The 25,332-nt window shown below is 45.9% G+C and overlaps 1 protein-coding gene across 1 annotated transcript; it reads left to right on the top strand.

Moving 5' to 3' along the window:
* Positions 1-860: 860 nt before the first annotated feature.
* Positions 861-24,800, top strand: PLPPR2 (phospholipid phosphatase related 2). The gene is made up of 8 exons (XM_061629844.1): positions 861-926; positions 2,734-2,922; positions 7,973-8,093; positions 8,233-8,489; positions 12,146-12,322; positions 14,173-14,310; positions 21,614-21,738; positions 24,695-24,800. Exons 1-8 carry the CDS (start codon positions 861-863, stop codon positions 24,798-24,800), a joined length of 1,179 nt encoding a protein of 392 aa, XP_061485828.1.
* The last annotated feature ends 532 nt before the right edge of the window (positions 24,801-25,332 follow it).

Here is a 25,332-nt window from a genome sequence, read left to right as displayed (position 1 = left end):
TATTATGTAAGCAGCCTTGAGCTATTTGAAGGCAAGTCAGGATATAAATGCAGATGTTACAGGTGAGGGGAGATCCCCTTACTCATGAACCACAAGTGATAACCATTGTCTGTGGACTATAGGGAACTCTATGGTGGGAGAATTGATTGGAGTAGCAAAAGAAAAGTATTTGGATAAAAGAAATAGCAAGTAAAGGATTAAACGTTTTACATGGACATGGTTTGTGCCATCAATGCTCCCAATAGAACAGCCTTTCCCAACCAGTGTGCCTCCAGATGTTGTTGGACCACAACTCCCATCAGCCTGAGCCAGCATTGCTAATGGTCAGGAAGATGGGAGTTGTGGTCCAACAACATCTGGAGGCACACTGGTTGGGAAAGGCTGCAATAGAAGCTCAAAACTCCTGGTTTTGAGATTGACTTTATCTTTTTTCTTTCAGGTCAAATTTATTTTTAGCAAGGAAAGCTTTCCAAGGGCTTGGCTGCTAAACCCGAAATGCTGGAACAGCTTGGCCCCTCTGCCAGCTAACTAAAATAAGCCTTGGAAAACTTGGGCTGCCAGTTCAAATCTGAGCTCTCTTTGCTAAACCAGAATAGCTAGGAAACTTAAATCCATATTTTTAAAGTGGGAGATGCCTGGATCACAAATTTCAGAGCAGAATATTAAATCTGTTGCTTATCCTTAAAGGGACGATGTGAAGATGTGGCTGTCAAGTGTTAAAATCACAACTATGCATTGCAAAATGGGAGAGGTGCTGTTATTGCATGAAAGCAGTATTGCTTGTCTGGAATGCACTTGACAAACTTGCTTTGATATCTCTTCTTGCAGTTAACCTCTTTCCTTGAGGAGGGATCCAGGCCATGGCTGGTGATAAGCAGGAGCTTAAGAGGAGCATCTCCATCATCCCCTGCTTTGTGTTTGTGGAGGTACGAGGAGCAGTAAATGTAGCCAACTCAACTCAACTCAGACCAGACTTCCTTACTGTTTAGTACCAGGAAAGGAGACAAAAACACGGGTTTGACCTCCGAGGGGCAGTTGCACAAGGACTATCACAGCATTGGTGCGCAATGTGCTTTAACATGTGTTTTGCATTGGCTGTCCTTACAAGTCCTTTGAAGCCATTCAAAGTATTTTATTCAGGACCAGCCCAAAGCATTTACTGCTGAGTCCTGAAGCAGCTGCTCAGCACAATCTAAGCCATTTTGTTCCAGTAGCATTTACAACAGTGAAATAGACCCTGGATTGCTTGTTTCGTTAGCAACCCTAAAAATGCTCCTTCCTCAAAGGATCGCTTGGTTAGCCTGTTGTTTTATTTACTGGGGAGAATGATGCTGCATTCCTCTCCCCCACTGCCTGCCTGCACAAATGCCAAGAACCTAAATTTGTTGTGTGCCTCTTTTTCACCTACGGAGCCAGGAGCAGATTTGGGAGATGGGACTGGATTTGGACTGGGAGACATGGTGCAGGAGGAAAGGCTCAAACACCCTCTCCCTGAGCACCAGTTCCATGACCTGCCTTATCACAGATCTTCCTCATCACCTTTTAATGTGGCCCTCAGGTGCCCTGTAAATGTTACAGTAGCAACAGGGGGAAGCTGGTTTTCCCCTGGTTTTATCCCATAGCACTGCTGCAACGTTTGAAACCTACTACCATGTGGGCTGAACCAATTACTATGAAATTATTGTCCGTCTGGGAGTATGTGCGTGAGGGCATAATGTGGTGGTAAGAACCCCAGTTTTGAATGGATCTTTAAATGTTAACAGCAGCACAGAGGGATAATCCACTCAAAAGTGGCTCCTACTGACGTCATAGTCAGTGTCTGTAACAGTTATATTTGTGTGTACGCCAATGGTACTGATTGCTCTCCTGGGAGCAATTTCAGTCTTTAGTTCCTAAAGACCATTCTGCAGGTAAAAGGACTCCATATGATTAAGGTGAAGTTGGGCTGCCCCTGCCCTGCCCTGATGTCATGCACCTCACCAACATCCAGGTGTTCAGCATTGGACATCTTAAGAGGGGAAGCCTACATTAATTGAACTTCATTTATTTTCTTTTATTGCATTTGTATCCCACCTTTTCTCCAAGGAGCTCAAGGTGGCATGCGTGCATAGGCCTCCTCTCTCCAGACATCTACACTCAATGTGGGGGGTGGGCAAAGAGGTGTATGGCGTTGGGGCAGTGTCAGCCGTGAGGCTTTGCTTCCCCTGAATTGCATGGAGCACCTTCACATATGTAAAACACACCTGAAAGGTTGCTTGAAAAGTTGCAAGGCTGGGGGTAGGCAGGACAGCAAAACAACATGGACAGGATAGGATAGCTCTGCCACACCACTTCTGAGTCTCTGAGAAGTTTGTTACTTGTAAATGGACTTGGAGTTCAGCCCCCTTCCTGGGATCATTGGCTTGGAGGGACAGGAAGGGATCCTGAGGAGTCATTGGGTGCTGCTCTGTCAGGAAGCAGCAGGGGAAGGAGGGGCTCCCTGAGAAGGAGGCAACTGCCTGCTTTACTTTGAGTCCAGCAGGCTCAGTGCCTCTCTCGCCAGCCATGATGCGCTGCACAGCTACAGCAAGCACCTGAGCGTGAAAAGGAGTACATGAGGAAAGTTGCATGGAGAAGCAGGTGGGGAAGGGGAGTGTGTGCCAGGCTCCAGGGACCAGGCTCTCCTTGTTGCCTCGGTCCCCCATTCAGTCAGTTGTGCTATTTCCTGCCTGATGCGCCATGTTCTACTTCCAGCTGGTGATCATGGCAGGCACTGTGGTGCTGGCCTACCACTTCGAATACACAGACACTTTTCCTGTGCATCTCCAAGGCTTCTTCTGCTACGACAGTGCCTATGCAAAGCCCTATCTTGGCCCTGAGGACTCCAGCCGGGCACCACCAGTCCTGGTCTACTCTCTTGTCACTGCTGTGCCCACAGTAACGGTAAGAGCCAAGCAGGGTCTGGGGGGGGGTGTATGGGTGGGGGGAGTGAAAATCTCCATTTCTTTTGAGAAGTAGGGCTAGTGGAAGTATCCATGGTCACATCTGCTGTAACCATGCATACACACACACACCCTCCTGAAGTCAGGCCTCCTGCTGTTGCTATAAGACTTGATTTAGGCCCCATGATGCTTTCTCTGGGGTAAGATCACCAGATAGTACAGCTGCTAATAGCCAAGGAGTAAACAGAAAGGGCAGGCGGGTGACTGCAACTAGCTGTTTGTTTGCAAAGACGTTTGATGCTCCACTGGGAAAGTTGTGGAGCTTTCTTTGATTCTCTTTTGCATTAGAATTCTAGAGGTATTCAGAAATATAGATCATACACTAATTGCCTCCCCAACATAAACACTAATTGTCCAGATCTAGCTGCCTCACTCATGTGCAGGTGTCTCTGCCTGTGCTGTGCATGTGCTGTGCCCACTACCCACTAGGGATGGACAGATCAGTCTGTGTCCATGTCAGTTTCACATGTCCATTGTGTCCCATTTCTGCATGAACAGTAACTTAAATCGTACTTTAACACATTTTCTTACAAAACAAGTATTTCTAAATATATTTTGTCCTAAAATATGCATTTTATATACATTTTTTGAGCTGAGCACTGCATCACAAAAGTCAGAGAAGTTTTGAACTGTACGTTAGTCCAGCAGGTGCTGATCAGGTCAGTTTGTATAAGAATTTCAAACAATGGATGACTCAAGGATCCCTGCTTCTCACACAAATGTCTGAACAAGACACTCAAGTGTATGCTGAGAATTTTTGATGCCCCATCTCAAATGTCTCAATTTAAACTATTTACATTTGTTACATTTTTATCCCACTCTTCTTCTAAGGAGCTCAAGGCAACATACATGGTCCTTCCCTCCTCTCCCATTTTATCCTCACAACAACCTGGTGAGGTAGGTGAGGCTGGGAGGCAGTGATTGGCCCAAGGTCATCACGGGATCTTTGTGGCTGAGCAGGTATTTAAACCCAAGTATCCCCATACTCACAACACTCTAATAAGTGCAACATACTAGATCTTATATGTATCAACTTATATGCAGCAGAGCAGTGGTTCCCAACCTTTATGAGTTCAGAACCCCCTCTGTAACCTCAACAGATTTCGTGATCCCCACATGTTAATTGTTGCTCCTCCTGCTGCTGCCACTCTGGCCATCACTACAATTTGCATGCAGGCAGAGAAACAGAGGCAGAGAAATCTGCCTGGCAGAAAATTAAAGCCCAATAAATATATAATAAATTTAAATAAATGGATCATGCAAGTCTATAGGCAAAATCAAAATAAGAGCAAGCTTGGGCGCCAGGAGTGGGGGCAGGTGAGTGTGAGTGGGCAGAGAGAGAAGAAAAAGAGAAAAGTAATGTGAAGGGAGAAGGCAGGGATAGAGGGAGGAAGTGCATGTCAAGTTGTGGGTGGGGGAGAGGTCCGGTGGGTCAAAAGAAGGCAGCAATTTAAGAGGTTCAGTGGAAAAGTGAAGAGGAACAGCCGGGAGGGCGGGAGGGACATGAGGGCAGAGGGGGGGAGTAAAGTGGGCTGTGTCCATTCTAGGTGCTTCCTTTCTTGGAGGGACCTGTGGTGGGAGTGAGACCTCAAAACAAACACACAGGGTCCCACTCCTCTCCTCTTCCTCATGGCCCCCCTCCTGTCCCCTTCCACCAAAGGAAAGGTATCCCGCAGGTGGGAGAAGAGGGAAGTAGATGGTGTGCGTGAGGTTGGAATCTTCCTCAGCCGCAGCCTCCTTTCTTTCCCTCCATTTCTGAGGCAAAAGGGTGAGGAGTGACCTCCCCTTCTTTTTTTCTCTCCCTCACCCCCCCATCACCACCACCTTTCCCTTAGCCTGGCATGAGACTACAGGGAAACGTACAGGGAGAGGAGAGTGTGCCACCGCTGCTCCACACCTCTGTCTGTGTTGCTCACATTGCAGGGGTCTGGTGGGTTGTGGGAAGGGGTTGCAAGAAGGCTAGAGAACCCCCCTCTTCTACATACACATACACATGGCCATGGCCACCATGTCTGCACTCTCCTCCTTCTGCTATTGCTGCCGCCGCCACCAGTCTCAGCAGCATGCCAAGGCTGGGCCTACCCTTGTCCATAAGGGGTTAAGGAGTAAGGAGTTGGGATCCCAGGAAGAGCAATCAGCAGCTGGTCTCCTTGGGGGACAGGGTGAGGAGCTGGAAATGAAAGTCACTCGCAGTTACTCAGGTTGTTGCAGCTGTCCTGAAAACTTTAAAACAATTAATAAATAAATTGCCACCCTGGGCTCCTGCTGGGAGGAAGGGCGGGATATAAATCAAATAATAAATAATAAATAAAAATTCCTGTCTTGGCTCTTCGCGGCCCCCTTGGATGACTTCCCAGCCCCTCTGGGGGTCACAGACCCCAGGTTGGGAACCTACTGCAGTAGAGATTGCAGATTTATACACAAACACAGTAGGACTGATCCAGGTTCTCCTGGGATGTCTTTATTGCACACATTTAGAGTTAATATTACCCCACTTTTCTGTGAAACATGCATGCTGAATGTCGGACTCTATTCCAACTACTATCCCACTGCCCTCCTTCGCTCCAGATGCCGTTTCTTGTCTACTCTGGACAATGGTTGGTTTGCAGGCAAGAAAGTGACCCAGATTGTGGCAAGGTATCAGACTAATGGTATCCTGGCCAACCACAAATAAAGCTGGCTTTTTAATAGTATTTATTTTCATTTATACCCCATCCTTTATCCTAAGACTCCAGGATGGATTACCAAAAGTATAAGCACAACATCTAAAATCACAATAAATTTTTTTTGTAACAATGTCTCACTAATTAAAAAAATGTAACACATTGACATTAAAAGTTTGTAGAAAACGTTAGGGTTTAAGCTGGCACTTAAAGCTATACAACGTTGGTGACAGCCTAATCTCCAGAGGGAGTTGTTGCTGAGAAGGCAGGTAACTGATTCCTGGATGTCACTTAATGCTGGGAACAACCAGCAGTGCCTCCGTGGTGGATCTCAAGTTGGATCATGGTAGGGAAAGAGGCATCCCCACAGGTAGTCTCAGACTGTTTATGGCTTTATACATCAACACCCAAACCTTGAATTGGGCTCGGTGGCAAATGTTAATCCTTCAACTGCCAAGCTGGTTCGTTGAACCCTCCTCAAGTAGGGCAAATCCCTGGCAGGTGTTGTCCAGCCGGAATGCTGTAGAGCCAAGTAGCCTTATAGGAAATGCAGGGCCATTTTGGTTGTCAGCTTAAAGCAGGATTCCAACCTATTGCAAAAGCAGCATCAAATATTTAGAAGGGTTTCAGAAAGAACAGGGGTAAGAACACAAGAAAAGCCCTGAGGCCAAAGGCCCATCTAGTCCAGCATCCTGTTCACACAATGGCCATCCAGATGTCCACGGGAAGCCCAGAAGCAGGAGCTGAGCGCCACAGCACTCGCCCCACTTGTGATTTGCAGCAAGAGCTATTCAGAGGCAGAGTGCCTCTGAAGCAAGACTCAAGAAATGTTTTGCACACCATTATATTTTTATCCAAAGTCCACCAAATGTTGGTGTTATCATGTGTGTTATACTCTGTTATATGGATACAGAAACACATGTGGAGTATATTATTATTATTATTATTTGATTTATATCCTGCCCTTGCTCCCAGCAGGATATAAAAACAAACTTTAAAACACATTAAAACAAAACATCTTCAAAAACATTACTTAAAAAAGCTTTCAAAACACCTAAGATTAAAAACATTTTTAAAAAGAAGGTTTAAGAACATATTAAAAGCAATTCCAACATATGCATCAGACTTCCCCAGGTCTTTGCCAGGAGCAGCCCACTTGACAGTTTCAGAGGGTTTTTTTTACAGCAGGCATAAGGGAGATCAGAGCAAGTCTCTTATTCACATTGTGTGGCCTTGGAAGGAGCCTTTCTCAGCAAACTCCTGCCTTTCCCACTCAGTCCCCCTTTCTGTCAACATCATGTACTTAAACAGAAGCCTCTTCTAATGAATTTGGTATTAACCCATTAGTTTAACTTTAATTTTTTATTTCCTAAAAAAAGAAGGCAGCATATGGTGCAGAGGAGGACTTGATTATGGGAAACCTGAATTCAGGAAACCCAGGTACACTTGTGTTTAATTAATGTACATATACACCATGTTTCCAGAAACGTAAAGAGCTTAAATATAGGGAACTAAGAGGAGCTAAAGCATATCAGTCCATACTCCAATTTTTCAAAAGAAACTTTTATTCAGTTTGGCTCAGGGCTAAACTAGATATGATACCATTAAGACAATTAACAATATTGTATTCAGTATTCTATATTGTACATTTTATATTGGGGTGTGTGTGTTTGTGTGTAATTTATTTGTGGTCATGCATGTATGCAGTGACTGCACAGTAAGTATTTCATATATTTTATTTAAAAAGAAAGTAAGGAAAATGTCTATTTTATTTTTTAAATGACATAAATAGATGCCATCACTTTACAGCTGGCAGTTTATGTACCTCAGTGCATTAGGAAAGCCTTGTTTGTTTTGAAAAAATCAGAGGATTGACTGTCTGTCAGTTTGTTTAAGCTCCTTATGTTTCTAGCAGTATGACGTGTATGTGTATATTAATGATACCCAACTGACAAACACCCTTCAAATATGGTACTCTGTCCCACACTTGTGTCAGTTTTCAGGGCTGGTGGCACCACCTGGCATGGCTGGGCAGCTGTTGACAGGTCAATGGTGGCGGTGGGGGGGCAGATGCTTCTGTTGGCCTCATCCACCCGCTTGTACTCCATGGCTTGATTTATTGAGCAGCAGGACAGGCAGCAGCCATTTCACATTCCCATAACAAGTGGAGCAGCACTATGTCAGGACTCAGGACATAACACCCCATGTCAAAAAAAACCTCACTCCCAAGGCCCAGCCCTCCTTATTCATTTCAGTGTTGAATGAACTAGGCTTGACTCAGAGAAGCTTACCTCTTGCCCTCCAACTCCGCCTGCCTGCATGCCTCAGATTCTTGTCGGAGAGCTGGCTGCCTTCTTCCTCCAGCTAGAGAGACGGGAGGAGAAAACGATCACCTCGGGAGAGTGTTGCTACTTCAACGCCCTTCTACGACGCATCATCCGTTTTCTGGGTAAGTGAAGGATGACTTTTCCAAGCCCCCTCCTTCTTTTGCCTCAAGAGGCCACCCCCAAGACCCCCTCCAGACCCTGGGCTCCGCCACCCCCTGTTGCTGGCCAGCCTCCTCTCAGGCCCTTCCTTTACTTCCGCAGGCATCTACTCCTTCGGCCTCTTCACTACCACCATCTTTGCTAATGCAGGCCAAGTGGTGACTGGCATCCAGACTCCTCATTTCCTCTCTGTGTGTCGACCCAACTACACCGTTCTGGGTTGCCAGCCGCCACCAGGCACCACCTACGTGACGGACAAGGCAGCCTGCAACGGAAACCCTGCCCTGGTCACTGCCGCCCGCAAGGCTTTCCCCTCTAAGGATGCTGCGCTCAGCGCCTATGCTGTGGCCTACACTGTGGTACCAGACTTCAGTGGGGTTGAGGCGGGGCCAGGAAAATGGATGTGGGGGGAAGGAGAGAGCAGAAGCGGCTGGAGTAACACTTCCCCTCCCATATATCACATTGGAGCAAAGTCTATGTTGGAGGTGGTGGTGGGCAGGGGGGTCGTCATCTGGGGTCGCATTGGGATTGTAGACCCCTTACTTTTTTGGGAGCAGGGTCCTAGCCAGGCCCCTATGTATGAGCCAATCAGCATGAAAGGGCTGATTGGAGCTAGCTAGAGTGAAAAGAAATTAGTTGGGCACTAAGATTCTTCTTGGTAGCCAGCACACAGCTTCCCCCCTTTCATGCTAATGGGCTCCTAAGGATGTCTATTATAGTGGACTGTGGACTCAGAGACCACACAGAGAGCAAGAGAGATGAGGGAAAGTAGAAAAAGGAGTGTGGCTGTGAGAGCATGTGGTGTGACTATTATGAAGGGACCCTGCACTTCTGAATTTGCCACTACGCTACTGGTGGTGAGGTGATGAAGATTGGCTCTGAGCCTTCAAAGACAGACAGACCGACCACACATGCAGACACAGCCCCCAAAACACGCCAGCCAAGTCTGGATTTGACCCCATAGCATGCTCATTAGGAGGCCTGGAGTGCTCTCTGGTGGGCGCTGTGACGCCCTTCCCTGGCTCTCCCTGTCAGGTTCCTACCTGCTCGTGGTTACTGCCTGTCACTAGGCACCACCAGGGACTCCACCAGTCCGGACTGTCCTTTTTTATGGTTTCTCTCTCCGCTCTAGCACAGATCTCAACAGATCCCCCTGCTAGGCAGCACCACCAGTCACGTCCTATAACCAGTATTCCCAGAGACTCTGCCTGAGTCTCTCTATCAGGTTACCTCTGTGACTGAGTGCTTAAGCTGTCCCACTCCCTTTGTATCAATGCAGATACATATATTTCTGGTTTGCTCTGAATACTTGTGGTATTATTCTTCCCTTCACCGCTGCCACCATTTGTTACCCTTCAGCCTTGGTATTTACCTTACCCTCCCTTCTGGTCTGTGGAACCCCAGCCAAGGATCAGGCCTTTGGTAAACCAAATATATTTATTAAATAACAAAGATAACAAGATTACTTTAAAAGGCACTTAAGCATATGGTTTCATCTATTCCTGAGGTACTGGTCTTAGTATTAATCCGAACTCCACACTCTCCTCTCATAAACCCACCAAAACAACCCACTACCATCCACCTCACATCCACCCAGATTTACCTGACATCCTTCCATTTATACTGTCAGCCATTTTAAACATTCAGCCAATCATCCAGCATTCTACTGCCCATTCACTCCCCCCTCCTCTTTCACTCCACTTACCATGTATCTTCTATTCAAACAGCACTTACCATATATACACTAATACAGGAACATCACAGGTGCACAGAAGAAATGGAAAGAAATTGAGCTTCTTGCTTTTAAAGGTCAAGAAAAGAATTTGGTGGCTAGGCATCTTCAGAAAAACAGTGTTTGAGCTGAATGGAGAGCCCACTCTCCTGCCAGCCAGCCAGAGAGGATTAAATAATTTTTATTTGCACTTTAGGCAGACCCTAATCCTTGGTGTTACCACCATCACTTCTCATATCAGTGTTGTTTTAATACAGAAGCTGCTAAAGAGAGGTCTATAAAACCAACCAGAGGCATGAAGTGGTGTTCAGCGCTAGTCCTACTCAGAATTGACGCATTGCCGTTAATAGATGTGATTAACTTATGTTCATTAATTTCAGTGGGTCTGCTCTGAGTAGGACTTAGTTGAGTACAACCCATGGATACCTTGAAGGAAAACCTCAACTTTCCTCTTGTCCTTTCTTCCTCATCGTTCTAATGCTCTGGGCCCTGGAAGTGTGGCATGCTAGTAGCAATGGCAACAGTTGAGAAAACATTTCAGAGTCTGGAACAGTTGGATTTACAGAAGCTGTTTTATCCAAAAGATATTCAATAGGAAAACAGTTTGATTCATATATGCTGCTTGAGAGTAATTTTAAAAGCTATAAATGGTAACTGAATATTGCTTCCATGCTTCCATCCTCCCAAAAGAATGGCTGCTGGAGCAGCCTGAAGGCTAGTAAACCATTTGGTGCTGTAACCAAATGGCCAGACTATTTTAAAGGCAGCTTATGCAGGTGTTTGACTGGTGCCCTCACTCCACTTCCCACATTATTACCTGAGCCAGTTCCTGCCACCAGCTCCTATGATCAGGTGGATGCTAAAACCTCTTACCTGGAATGCTCAGCTCACTTAACATGTACCTTTCAGACAAACCTCAAGGTGCTGACTGACACAGCCCTTTGTGTATGGAGATGCTTTGCTTTGTGACACTTGAACTCCTGGTAGTTCCTTCTTTCCTTAGTGGCTCATACCTCTTCTTACAAATGCCTTTAAAATGAATCTTGACTGAGCTCTTTGTTGCTTAAAACAAAATAAAGGCAGGCACAACATGCAAAAAATTACATGAAAAGGAGGATGGCCAACCTAGAGAGTGACCAGAGCCTCGTTGGACATGCAGACATCAATTCCTGCTTTTATGTTTTCTTACCCTTATGGTGCTGCCTAAAGCAGACTGTTGCCACAAAGTCTTTCTGATGGTCTGATCAAGGGGTAGCCAACATCGTGCCCTCTGGATGTTGCTGGACTTCAACTCCCATCAGCAACATGGCCAATAGCCACAGATTATGGAGTCTAGCACCATCTGGACGGCATCACATTGGCTGCCCTTGGCTCTGGTCACTCTCTAGCTTGGCCGTGTGTGTGTGTGTGATAGAGAGAGAGATTTGGGCAGCAAAAAGCCTCAGGCAGCAAAAAGTCTTGAGGCAGTAGTTGGTGTCAGCCACAACTAAGGGAGAAATCCATAATATCATAGAACTGGAAGAGATCCATCCTGGGTTACATAGCAGGGCCATCTCTACCTATCAGGCTTCTTCCTCCATAGAACCAACAATGCAATGCATATCACAGTGCAGCAGAAAGGTGCTTACTTATTTATTGTTTTTATTGATTGGCTTGTTTATTATTAAGAAGATGTATATCCTGCCCTTCAACCACATTATCATGGCATCTTCCAATGCAGACACACACAGATGTACCTCTAACCAATCTGACTTGGGGTTGGAGAGGGAGAACTTTTTCCAACCCCAGATATGTGGGTTGGTCAGCCCCTGAGCATGAATAAAACGAGTCTCCCCAAAGTGAAACTTTTGTGGGACACATCATTTCAGCTGGATTTAAGCAGGGCTAGGTGTACTGAGCTGTTCATGGGTGAATGAAAGCTGGCTAGTGTGTGTGAGTGTTGGGTTGGGGAGGGAAAACTGTGGTCAGAGGGCTTGGAGGAAAGTGGCAACAGCGTCAAGAACAGCAGGAAATCGCTGGTTGTGATCAGGCCTGCTTCAATGGGAATTCTGTGGGGGATTGACGTCCCGAGGGTGGCAGCAGGACGTTGCTATCTCTTTGGGTGCTCCTTGAGAGAGAATGCTTGTAATAAGAAATTTAAAGCTGACATCTTTCTTCACATTAAAACAAACAGTTGTGCATTATGTGATACCTGCTTTCCTCACATCCTTCAAGGAAGACTGTTAACTGTCCCTGTTGCCAGCCTTCAACTACGACCTCTGTTGCTCCTCCCTTCCTTTGCAGATGTATATGACGCTGGTCTTCCGGCTGAAGGGCTCCCGTTTGGCCAAGCCCTCCCTGTGCCTGGCACTCTTGTGCCCGGCTTTCCTGGTGGGTGTGGTGCGTGTTGCTGAATACCGGAACCACTGGTCTGATGTGTTGGCTGGGTTCCTCACAGGTGGGGCCATTGCTGTCTTTCTGGTAAGTGATGGAGTATCTTTTATGGGGCCTGAGGGCAAATGGGGGAGGGGAGGCTTGCTGCTAAATTCTGCACCAACTGAAGTTTCTGAACTAACTTCATGCATAATGCATTACATTAATCTAGAGGGAGGTTACCAGAGCATAGGTCACTGATGCTAGCTTATTTCCATCCAAGACAGGGTCACAGTCCACACCACAGAGAACACCTGTGGCAATGATGGATCTAGGAATACTCCCAAGCTCCTTCATAAAGAGTGCATCTCCCTCCAGGAACTACCCACAAACAGTATCTCTGTCTTGTTTGGATTTAGCCTAATTATGTTGGCTCTCATCCAGTCCATTACTATGGTTGAGCACCTGCCCAGCACATCTACCTTCACACCTGACGGAGATGAAAAGGGGAAACAGCATTGTGTGTTATCTGTATGATGATGACCACACTCCAAAACTCCAGATGACACCACTAGGCAGTGCCTTGTAGATATTAAATAGCATAGGGAATGATGTTGACCCCTGTGGAGTTCCATAATGTAAATTCTGTGAGGCCAACAATACCCCCCCCACACACTAACTTCTGGAACTGGCCATCCAAGTAGGAGATAACCGCCACAAAGTAATACCCCAAGCCCCCAATCTGGACAGCCATCCCAGTAGCAAACCATGGTGGACGATATCAACTCTTAAGAAGTCCAGAAGAACCAACAGGATCACACTCCCCCTGACTCCTTCCTGGTGCAGGTCATCCCACAGGGCAACTAAGGCGGTCTCAGCACCAAAGTCAGACTTAAATCCTGATTGAAATGGATCCAGAAGATCAGTTTCTTCCAAAGTATCTGGATCTGGTCAGCTTTTGCAGCTTTGCATCATCTGTCCGTCACTAATTCGCTATGGGTTTATTAGAGTTAATTTATCAGCACTGACATGGGTTTGTTTAAATGTCAGGGGGTTGGTGTAACTGCATTAGTTAACTGTGTTAAGGGACCACAAAAAACATTGGGACCAATTTAACATGGCACAGCAGACCATGAATACTTTCTCAAGTCCTGACAGGTATTGTTGTTTTTAAGATGTGCATCCATGGGTGGGGCTTTACATTACATATGTGATTGCAGCAGTGGTGGGAGGGAAGGGGTGCTTAGCTTTTTCCCCAGGGGCCATTTTCCTCATCAAATTCACTCTTCCCATGCTGCTTTTTCTCTGTGGTGGAAACGATGCAAGAACCCCAGATTTGTTTCCCCTACGGGTGGGAAAGCAACTTGAGGGAAGTGGTTTTTATTAGGGAAAAGGTCAAATACCTGCTCTCTTCCACTGCCACTCTGACCAGATGGGAATCCCCCACTCATGTTTATATTTCAGTTAAAAAGACTGTTCAAGAATCTCCTGCATTATGTCTAATCTGGCCTTAAATCAGGGATGGAGAACCTTTGGCCCTCCAGATGTTGTTGGATTCCAACTCTCAGCCAGTTTGGCCAATGTTCAGGGCCTGGGAGTTGTAGTCAAAGAACTTCTGGAGGGCCAGAGGTTCTCCAGACCTTCCTTAAATACTGTAGTGTAGGCATAGAACTCCTGCCCAAGCAGATTGAGTGAGGCAAAGGCCATTGGGCTCATGCTGTGTTTGTGGGCTTCCATAGGCATCTAGTTGTTCACTGTGGAAATAAAATACTTGACTAGATGGGTGCTTGGTCTGATCCATGGGGTCATGGGGTAAAGGAAAGCCAGCAATAGCAGAATATACGGCATTAGAGCAGAAGTGGAAGTTGGGCAGTTGCAGAGCAATGCTGCATTTTTCACTGTGTTGCTAGCAAGCAGGAGAAGACTGGCTTCATGCTGCTACCCTCTTTCTCTGGCAGGTGACTTGCGTGGTCAACAATTTTCAGAGCAGTCCACCTACAGCCAAGAAAACACCCCCACCTGACAGTCTGCCCAGTGTCCCCATCATGGGCTTGCCCTGTGTTGATAGTTCCTTTGAAAAGTTAAGTGTGGCTCAGGTAAGGGGCATCCCACCCTAACAACCCCTGTGTGCCTCCTGCTGTGTGAAATCCTGAGACATCTCTACAGCTTACATGCACGTGTACACACACACACACACACACACACAGGGTTGGCTCCTGGTTTGTGGGGGCCAAGGACAAAGTGCCCTCTAGTGGGTCCTGTCCTCTTCCAGTGGGCCCTGGCGGGGTTACATGGCAACAGTGGAGGGCAGCAACAGCAGGTGGCTGGCTCTAGCCACCATTTAAATTCGGTACAGTGTCCTGGAAGAATACTGTGTTGGGGCATTGTGGGAAATGCCTCCATTTTAGAGGCTAGTCCCAGCTATTTGGTGTGCTGAGCCAGACTTTTTTAATGGAGTCAGTATTAAGATTGGGGTTTCACTTTCCCTTTGAGAAGGTTGGGTGGGTTGGGAACTCAGAGAAGTTTGATGGTTTGAAAAAAGCTGCATCAGCAGAAATTGAGGGATATCAGGATCTGAGTGAAAATACCACTGCCTAAATCCTAAACAGGTTAAGGCCCATAAGCAGATTCTGGTACCAAGGTGAAGCTCTTAATCCAGATTGATGGTCTAAGGAAAAGAGAGGCCAAAGACAGAGGAACAGAGAGCATAAGCAAATGACGAGAAGAAGAGGTGGACTAGAACTACCACATTCCATGCTTTGGGCAGGGGGAACAAATACTTGTGAAAGTTCTTGCAGGAGTTATGGGGAGGATGGTCTTAAGGCGTGTGATACAAGAGCTTTGCTGCTCAGCAGGGTCATGGCCTGATCAGAACCTGGATGGGAGATCTTCTGGGAACTCCACGTATGGCAACTTTAGTTCCATGAAAGAAGAAAGGTGGAATATTATCATAATAAACCAAACAAGGAGAATTTAATAGCCTTTGTTACTTACTGACCTATATAATCTTGACATGATGGAAAGGACAAATCTGGAAGAAGATATAACATGAGTAGGGAGAGAGGATAGCAGGAAGGAGTAATCAGGAACAAGAAAGATGGCGATGGTAATCCAGGAAAGGTTTGGGTGGAAGAATTGGATTTTAGAGGGAATGTAAAAGGAAAAGAGGGGTTATCCCAGATGTGCAGAGCAGCTTGGCAGAAGACACCAAAGTGGAAGATGACGATGACTGGATGAAGTTGTGCATAGGGAAGGGGTCAGAGACTGAAGAAGAGGAGAGAGGAAGTATAGAACCAGTTTGTTTAAATCAACCTCTTCTGTGAGTGGGTATGTTTGGCTGCCCACCATATGGTGCCTAAACCCTCAGCAATCATTGTGCCATCTGATTGCTTCAATACAGTACATGAATGGCCAAATGAAGGACTGACTAGCTCTTGCCTCGTTGCACAACTGGGCAATTGGACAACCACTTTCACACAGTTTCCAAGAGTTACCCTTTTTACAGGGATGTCCAAAATCTGGTGAATGTCATCATTTGCACATGAACAGCAACAATCACAGATTAATTTTGTGACTGCCTGAAAGTAGATATGTTTTCCCAGTTTAGAACATACATATGAATGCCGACAGCCACACCAATAATATACACTCATTGGTGTACCTCAGAGCTTTCAGATATTCACAGGATGTGTCTGGATTATCAGTCTTTACATCTGAATGTCACACACAAACACACAGACATATACCTACCATTTCTTTGGTCTGTTTTGTGTCATCTGTTCCTTCTTCACTTTCTGCATCAGATCTTAACTTACTGATAAACCATTCATATGCATAGCACTGATTTTTTCCCACCCCTCTTTTTACTGCTTTTTATCTCTAATTATTTGGGTGTCCAGTCTAACCAAGTATGTAGCCTGTGTGTGTCTCTGTGTGTGTTTTCCCTCATCAAAACGTCTCTCTTCTTCCATTGTTCCATTTCTTTTTAATATTGCCGGAATCCATCCCTTTTTCTTTCTATTGCAAAATCCTTGCTTGGTTTGTTTCTCAGATTCCAGGATTCTCATCATGTTTTGCTTTCTGTCTGCCTGTCTCCCATCTTAAATGTTTCATTTTTGTTCCAAGTTCTGCTTGCTGAATAATCTGTTCACCACATGGTGGGGCTTTGATCATGTCATTGCTCTTTACTGCTTACTGAACTGGCTCCCTATTATCTTTCAGGGACACTTTTGCTTCCTGCTTCGACATCCAGGAAAGCCCCTTTGCCCTTGCAGTTGCTGATTTCTCTCATTATGTTGCACCTTCTGCTGTTTGCTCACTCTTCTGGCCTTGACTTTCTTGCCCTGTCCTTTCCTTCTCCACGTGTTCTTTCTCCTGCTAATGTCTGGCATGGCTCCTTGCTTTTATCTTTAAAAAAAACCTAAGCAAATATAAAGGACAGCCCTTATATATAAAGCACAGCTGGGGGGGGGGAATTCCACCATGCAAAAAGTGTTTGATCAGTTGGCTCACAATCTGAAGGCAGAGAGCTTTAACTTGTGGATTAAATGCCTGAAATTGATACCAAGAATGAAATGGGGCCAATGCCAAAGAAAGGGTAAGATGGGATCACTGATCAGAAGGAAAAAGGCCCTTGGCTGACATATTCTGAACTCAGGGAAGGCCAGGAAGGAGAAGGCAAGAAATTGAAGAGACAGGAAAGGTGGGTCTTTAGGGTGATGAAGAGGAAGTGGCAGCATGACATAGCCAAGAAGTATCTTGTCAGCTATAACCACGATGGAGAGATGTGTCAGGATAGCTGTGTTGATGTGTGTGCGTTGTTGCGTGAAACAGCATACGTTACATTGGAGTTAAGTTGAGCAAGAAACATCACAGAGGCATTAGATCAGGTTAAGGGTCTTTACTACAAGACATTATGGCTTAAGGCTTTAAGATTACATGTAGAGTTGCTCTCCCCCCAGGAGAGAAGTTCTCAGTTCAAAGACATGACACAGAAGACTCAGCTCAACACAGATAGCTGCTAGAACTCTCCCAGTCTATCTTGATGCTACCATGGCAACGGCCTTGGCTGTCCGTTCCCAGACTGGGCAAAGACATAACTCCTTCTAGCTACAGATTTCCAGACTTTCAGACTTGATGGAAAAATAAACTCAGTGACAGTACAGTTCAGTGGTCAACAATTCCCCCTTTTTCCCATCATTTCCCAATTCATGACAACAATAACAATAATACATTTCTACAATACATCTTGCAATACAGTTTACATTTCAGTACAGTTCAGAACATCTCTGTACATTTAGCTACCACTTTATTCAATCAAACTTTGACTCATTCCAAGCCTTTTTACCAGTTTTCCAAACTTCTCCTCACACAACGGCTTGGTCATTATGTCAGCCACCATGTTGTTAGTGTCACAGAATGTCAGGTTAACGAACCCCTGCTGCACACAATCCCTTACGTGAAAGTATCTGACACTAATATGTTTTGTTCTTTTGGTATGAGCTTCTGATGTGGCTATCTTGATGCAGGTCTGATTGTGTTCATGTACAGTGATTGGTAGTTGTATCTCCATGCCTAAATCCTGCATGAGCATTGTGAACCATTGCAACTCATTACAGGCCTGGGATAAGGCCACATACTCTGCTTCTGCACTTGATGTTGCAACCATAGTCTGTTTCTTGCTACTCCAATCAATGCAAGATCCGTGCCACATCATAACTATGCCAGAGGTTGACTTACGACTGCTCAGCTCCCCTGCATGATCTGCATCCACAAAACATTCAAGACCTCCTGTCTTTGCTCCTGTCAAAACCAGACTTTTTGTCTTCGTGCCTTTCAGATAACGCACTACCCTTTTAATTCCCTGCCAGTCAGCCTCTGAAGGATGCTCTACCTTCTGGCTTAAAATGCTGACTGCATTACATATGTCTGGGCGAGACACCTTCACCAAATATTGCAATTTCCCTATTATGCGCCTGTACTTCTCAGGTTCTGTACAGGGCGTCTCCTGCACATTCTGTTGGAAAGCCACAACCATTGGAGTCTTCACAACATTGCATTCTGTCATGTTGCATTCTTCTATGATCTGATTTATTTTACTTTCCTGACTCAATGTTATGCTTCCGTCTTCTGCACGCACAATATCCGTGCCTAAATAGTGTATGACAGGCCCCAAATTCTTTGTGTCCACCTGCCTGCCCAGTTGCTCCCTGAATTCCCTTTCCTCTTGCTGATCATGATACATGTACATGATGTCATCCACATAAACAGCACAGATATTGGTTTGTGTTCCTTTTCTCTGGACATATACACAGGGATCTGCCTTGCACCTTTGAAATCCCATCCCTTGTAACACACTGTCCAATTTCTCATTCCAGCAGCGTGCACTCTGCCGCAATCCATAGATAGACTTATGTAACTTGCACACAAACCCTTCCTGTGACACAGAACCCGGAGGCAGCTCCATGTATATCTCCTCCTTTAAATCACCATGGAGGAATGCTGTCCCTATATCATAATGATTAATGTGCATTTTCTGCATCGCTGCTAGTTTCAGCAGAACACGAATAGACTCATATTTCACAACCAGGGCGAAAACAGCATCAAAATCTGTTCCATGTTGCTGGGTGAATCCCTTGGCTACCAAACGTGCCCTGTACCTCTGTACTTCCCCGGAACTTGCTTTCTTCTTCTTAAACACCCATCTACAACCTATGGCCTTTTAACCCATGGGTAACTTTACTAATGTCCACGTGCCATTCTTTTGCATGGCTTGTAATTCCTCCTGCATGGCCTGCTGCCATTTGTGCTGCTCTGCCTCAGGCATCAGCCTGATTGCTTGAAATGATGATGGCTCTTCTAGTTCTCTGTGAACCTCCTCCATCTGGGCAGTGAATACCGACGGCATGCCTTTTACGGCTGTCTGTTTACAGCCCTGACCGTCATTCCCTTTCCGCCCCATTAAACTCAAGGCATCAGCACACTTCACACCCATGGACATTTTAAACTGTGAATCATTAAGGCTTCCCTGCAAACACACTTGATCTCCCCTCATTACAAAACATTGGTCTTTGTGAAACAAGACTGAAAAATCACAACTCACCAGTTTTCTCACAGACAACATGTTATGATGCAGTTCTGGTACAAACAAACAATCTGACAGTATTCCAAGCTTATCAGATCTCACCAGTCCTCGGGCTTCCACATTCTTCCGCGATCCATCCGCTAGTTACACAAAGTCCTGCACGTCTTCTGAAGTGTAAAACAAACTCCTGTCTTTGATTAATATATGGCTTGCACCGCTGTCAAGAATCCAGTCAACAGCTGCTAAAGTTTGTGGCTTCTGTTTACAAACAAAGTTCACACTTCCCTGCTTCAAGCCTCCTTCCCTGGAGTTGCGCTTGACTGCACAGTCTCTTTGAAGATGCCCACGAGCCCCACAGGCATAACAAGATTTCAGCCGCTGCTGCTCCCGCTTGTTTTCCTGTCTGCAGCTGCTTTCTTCTTTCAGCTTGGCTCTTTGCTTTTCCTCAGCACTTTTTGCCTCTTGTCTCCGCTGCCATTCCTGGGACAGTTTTTCCTCAATAAACGCAACGTTCAGACCTCCGTCAGGCATGGCTTCGAAAGCCATGACCATATTATTCCAAGTCCCATCGAGTGAAGCCAGGATCAGATAGGTCTTCTGAAGGTCAGAGTGTTCCATGCCTCGATCCTGCAACTCAGCAAATAGGTGCCTGAATTCCGTGAGATGCTCACTCATTTCGCACTCACCCGTGAAGCGCATCTGGTACAGCTTCCTTGCCAAACACAATTTAGATCTCGCGGTCTGTTGCACATGTAGGGCCTCCAACACGTCCCACATCTGTTTGGCGTTTGTAACATCTCTCACGTGTAACAGTTGAGAGTCTGATAGAGCCAGAAGTATAAAAGCTTGCGCCTTCTGATCTCTACGCGTCCAGGCCGCGGTCAGTACCGCCGGAGGGGGTCCATCTATAATGTCCCATAAATCCTCTTTTATCAGCAAAGCCCGCATCCTCGGCTTCCAGCTGGCATAATTCTTTTCCGTCAATCTTTCCATTGGCAAGCCTCCCCCAGACAGGTTTACAGCCATGTTGCTCACCTCTGTCTGGTACAATCGATTGAGCTGCCCTCTGGAACTCCGTCTGCTGTTCAGACCAGCCACTTACTCCTGTGTAACGCGCTGTGGATCTGGGCCCATAACCCTGTTGATGTGTGTGCGTTGTTGCGTGAAACAGCATACGTTACATTGGAGTTAAGTTGAGCAAGAAACATCACAGAGGCATTAGATCAGGTTAAGAGTCTTTACTACAAGACATTATGGCTTAAGGCTTTAAGATTACATGTAGAGTTGCTCCCCCCCCAGGAGAGAAGTTCTCAGTTCAAAGACATGACACAGAAGACTCAGCTCAACACAGATAGCTGCTAGAACTCTCCCAGTCTATCTTGATGCTACCATGGCAACGGCCTTGGCTGTCCGTTCCCAGACTGGGCAAAGACATAACTCCTTCTAGCTACAGATTTCCAGACTTTCAGACTTGATGGAAAAATAAACTCAGTGACAGTACAGTTCAATGGTCAACAAGCTGCTCCCCCTAGTTCCTGAGCCCCTAACTCTAGCTGCCTCCCTGGGTTGGCTCATGGGACACTTGGAGTTCCATGTGGAAGGAAGCTACCTCCCAGGGAGAGACTGGCCATCTCTCTTGGATCCCTGATCTCTTTTCATTTTGCTTATCTCAGAACCCACTTACTCCTTCCCTTCTCTGCTCACATAACCTTTAAGCCAGGAGTAACTTTTGTTCAAGCAACACCTTGCCACCCCCCCATAGTAAGCTCAGTTCAGCATGGTTGGGTGGGACTGACAGTGTAGAACAGGGGGGTGGGCACCTGTGGACCCTCCAGATGTTGCTAGACTACACCCCTGACCAGTGGCCATGTTAGCTGGGGCTGATGTGAGACAGAATTCAAGAACAACCCGAGGGCTACATCTCCATCCCTGGTGTAGACCTAACCCCTGTGATGGAACTGTGCGACTGAGTATAGACCCGATGATGGGTCCCTTGGCCTAAACCAAAGGCTGCAGACAGACAGAGGGCAGTAGACTACACACAGAGACATTTTATGAACCTATCCTTGCTCTGAATTCTGGAACCTTTGGGATTCTTGAATCATTATTTGTGTGGCATAAGCCATTCTGTCCCCAAATCCACACAGTTCACCCTGAACAAATTCACCTCTTCCATTTTCTTTCCTTCCCCATCCAAGCAGCACATAATGATCAAGTAGCTAATTGTTTCAATCTCTGTGTCATTCTCTCCTGAACCATCCATGTCTGCCCCACCCTGCCCTGGTGCTGCTCCCCTTGGGGTGGGGGGGATGTAGCAGGTGAGGGACCCCCCAGAAGAACAGGAGTTTCCTACGCTACTCTCAAGAGGTCTGGAAAGGCAGCTAGCGCGATCTCTCCGTTTCACAGCACCCGGCAGCACAGCAGTGGCCCACCCCTACGAGTAAGTGCCTGCTCCTGGGGGGGGGGGCACTGCCTTTGGGTGAGACTCAACCCCTTGCAAGACATCATCTGTATCTACTCAAGGGACATTCATGAAGGGTGAGTAATAGTTGTGCAGGCAATAACCAGGATGCTGGGGCTGTGGTCAAGGAAGTAAAGGTAGCCAGTGTGGAGAAGCGAGGCGGTGAGGATTGTGGGAATGGACAGATGTCTGAGGCAGATAAGCAGATGTTGAGTGAATTGGGCCAGTTGCTTTGATGGCCTCATCAGAAACCTCAGGTAGAAATTGAGATTGGAAGGAAGGAAGGAGAGCCAGATTTCCCATCCACTTTGGAAGGGAGATCAGGTGAGCTGGAGTGCTTGAATCCAGCAGACATTTTCCACTCAAAATAATTGTTTCAAAGGTCAAGGTGAAAGCAGGACTCCCCATCTAACCTGTCCCTTGGATTGAGGGCAGATATTGCTGCCACATGCATGCATGCAACCACCTGTGGAAGGGCTGTAGCTCAGTGCCCAAATGCATCACTTGGCACGCAGGAGGTCCCCGATTCAACGCCCAGCATCTCCAGGAGGGACTGCAAAAGAGTCCTGCTGAGACTCTGGAAAACTGCTGCCAGTCATTGTAGACAGTCCTGAACTAGATAAGCTGATGGGTCTGACTTCCTATATTCCTAGGTTTGTTTTCACAGCTGGGGCTGTCCTGCAACCAGCTTCCACATCATAGCATGTGAGCAGAGGCAGCCTCTAGTGCAGTGGACTACTAAGACCCAGTAGGCAATTTCTCTTTTCTTAAACTGGGATATATATTTTAAGGAAAATGTCTAAGAATCAGAAATGCATTTGAAATAAAAGAATTTATCCCAGCATTACTTAATGCTAAGAGAAAAATGAACCAGGACAAATAAGCTTTGAGCGTTCATCTAGTTTTCCTACATGGATTTGCAGTCTGTGTCCCTAATGCTTTTTTTTGGAACCTGGCTGCTTAGCATCTGTGTCTTTGGATCAGTTCATCTGACCAAACATCTATCTCAGTTTCAAAACATACATAATTTTTATCATCTTAAAGGAGACACCCATGCACGCACGCACATGTTTTCTATGTATAAGATAATGCTAGTTCCATAAAAGCTTGATAATGAGAGTAAGTCAAAGTGTTCCTCTGCTTTCAAGATGGTGGAGTATCAAACATCTGATTCTCATCGTCAGTTTTCTATTCAGGCCAGGGTAGGGAATCTGGCTCTCCAAATGTTGCTGGACTCCAACTCCCATTGTCCCAGACTACTGACTGTGATGGCTGGGGCTGATGGAGTTGGAGTCCAGAGGTTCCCCATCTCTAAATCAAATACTCTAAAGCATTTAAGTTATCACAGACTCTTCTCATCATAGGAAATTGTAGCCATTGATTCCAAAACATCTCTGAAAAGTAGTTTCCAACCTTCCAGTCTGCACATGTAGGCACACAAGTTAACCCATGTTACAGCATCAACAAAATTGGTTCAACACTGCAAATCCATGGGAGGTCAGCTTGTTTTGATCACAACTTGGAGGTGGAAGAGGAATGCTTATCAGAATCTGATGTGCACTGACGGGCCAGCATCTACCTAAATCCCACTGAGTTCCCTTTATTTTAATGAGGGGGGTATTCTTCCTTGGGAAAGATCCTTATTTTGACAATTCCACGTGCAACAGGAGGCCTGGCAACATTATGGATAATAAATATGCATAGACAGCTTATCTGTGGATGCCCATTGCCCACTCTGCTGTCAATATGCACCAGTCCCTGCCACTGCATCCCTGGCCCTGAGCGTGAGCATTAATAACCTGCTTGCTCTGGCTGTACTGTACTTTCTCTGATGCTTTGCAGAACAGCAGGAAGCAACTTGATCATCATGACCTAGGTGCTGATGGTTAGACTACTCAGGCAGCTGGAGAACACCCCAGCAGCTGGCTTCCTTAAGAATGAGAACTCCCCACCATGCTCTGCTTTGGCTTTCATCGCTGAAGCAGGTGTGTGAGGCAAGGCACCTCCGAAGCAAGAATGAAGTGGCAAGTCAGGAGAGCAAGACACCAACTTGCCTGACTTGTGTCTAGGGGCAACTAGCCACACCCTCTGCACTGGGTCCCAGTCTCTCTTCCCAGCAGGTCTAATGGTGAAAGACAGGCTGAGGACAGGTGCAGCCTGGTCTCTAGGGATCCAGTGCAATTCATTGCACATCTGCTACAGTTCTGGCCCTTCAAAAACAAGTTTTTGCCAACACATCCTTCAAAGGAAACCAGTAGTAATTGTGTGTGTGTGTATATGGTTCTGTGCAAGACACCCCAAATTCTGCAACTAGAAAAATTCTGGGATTAGAATAAATCATGCGAGCTAGATAAATTTGCATAGTCAGACTAATTTGCACACTTAGGTTTTAATCCTAAACATACCTACGTGGCAAGCCCCAATGAACAAAATAGAACTTACTCCTAAGTAAACATGCATAGGATTGCACGGCAAGTCTCTGTTTTCTTTGTTGCTGTGCTTTGTTTCCTGATGTTGTTCACACTAAAACATACTTTTTTATTGTTTCAGACATTTTTGTGATGACTAGAAAAAACAGAGTAAAGTCTCATATGACAGGGCTATATACAAGTAAAGACTAGCCAACCATTCCCCTAACCCTCTGAGTTTTCAAAGCTATAAATATATTTTTTTTACAAAAGGAGCATACTGTTTTAAAAACACACCAACCCAAACAAGAGAAAGAAAGCTTTAAGATTGCAAGATACGGTGTTCCACCACAACCACGGCCTTGCTTCTTCTTGTCATTTTGGCTCTAGTGCAGCTCAGCTAAAGTTTCTGCTCAAACTCAAGACCCCCAAACTTGAGTCCTGTTACTCGGAACCGTACACAATGTGTTCCTGTTTATGAAGGCAGATCTGATTCTCTTCCTTTTGCCTCTTCCTTTCTGTTCCAGAATCACGGAGCTGTGTTCGCAGAGGTCACCTGATCCTCAACTATCTCTTGTCCCCACCACCCCAGACGTCCTCATTCCTTCCCGGTCGGTCACCAGTGAGGTTTGACCTAAAGAGGCACTCCTGGTATCCTTACTCTCTGTTTTCCAACCTGACCCTTGGTGTTTCCTGGGACCGAGTTTGTTGATTGTCATAACATACTTCTGATTATATGATTTGAGTGTGCAACATAGCTTGGCGAGGGGGGCAAACAGAGGAAAAGTAATAACAAAACCTTGTATGTTTTCCAGTGGGTCTGAAGCTGTTTACAGGGGCTTAATCTTGCTGCTAGCTCCTCATTGTCCACGAGACTGAACCTCCTAGGACTTTGATTACGAGTTTTCACCCTCTTCTCATTGGGGCCTTTTATACCTCTTCTTTGAGGAAACTGGGATCCACAGTGACTGATTAGGCATCCTTTCATAACTACCTTTTCTTTAGGAATGGGGTTAGGTGTTGTTTCCAAGAAGTAGCTTCATCTGCATAGGAGATATTGTCCCATACACCTTGAGCCTAAAAAAGGCAGATTTGCCTAAAGTGGGTAGTGGGGAGTTTTCAGTTATATTCAGTCAGGAAGAAGGTAAGTGAGGCATTTTGCACA

The sequence above is a fragment of the Rhineura floridana genome, chromosome 1, assembly GCF_030035675.1.
Source record: "Rhineura floridana isolate rRhiFlo1 chromosome 1, rRhiFlo1.hap2, whole genome shotgun sequence".
In the NCBI taxonomy this organism is placed as follows: domain Eukaryota; kingdom Metazoa; phylum Chordata; class Lepidosauria; order Squamata; family Rhineuridae; genus Rhineura; species Rhineura floridana.
This window is presented reverse-complemented; position numbering and strand designations above follow the sequence as displayed.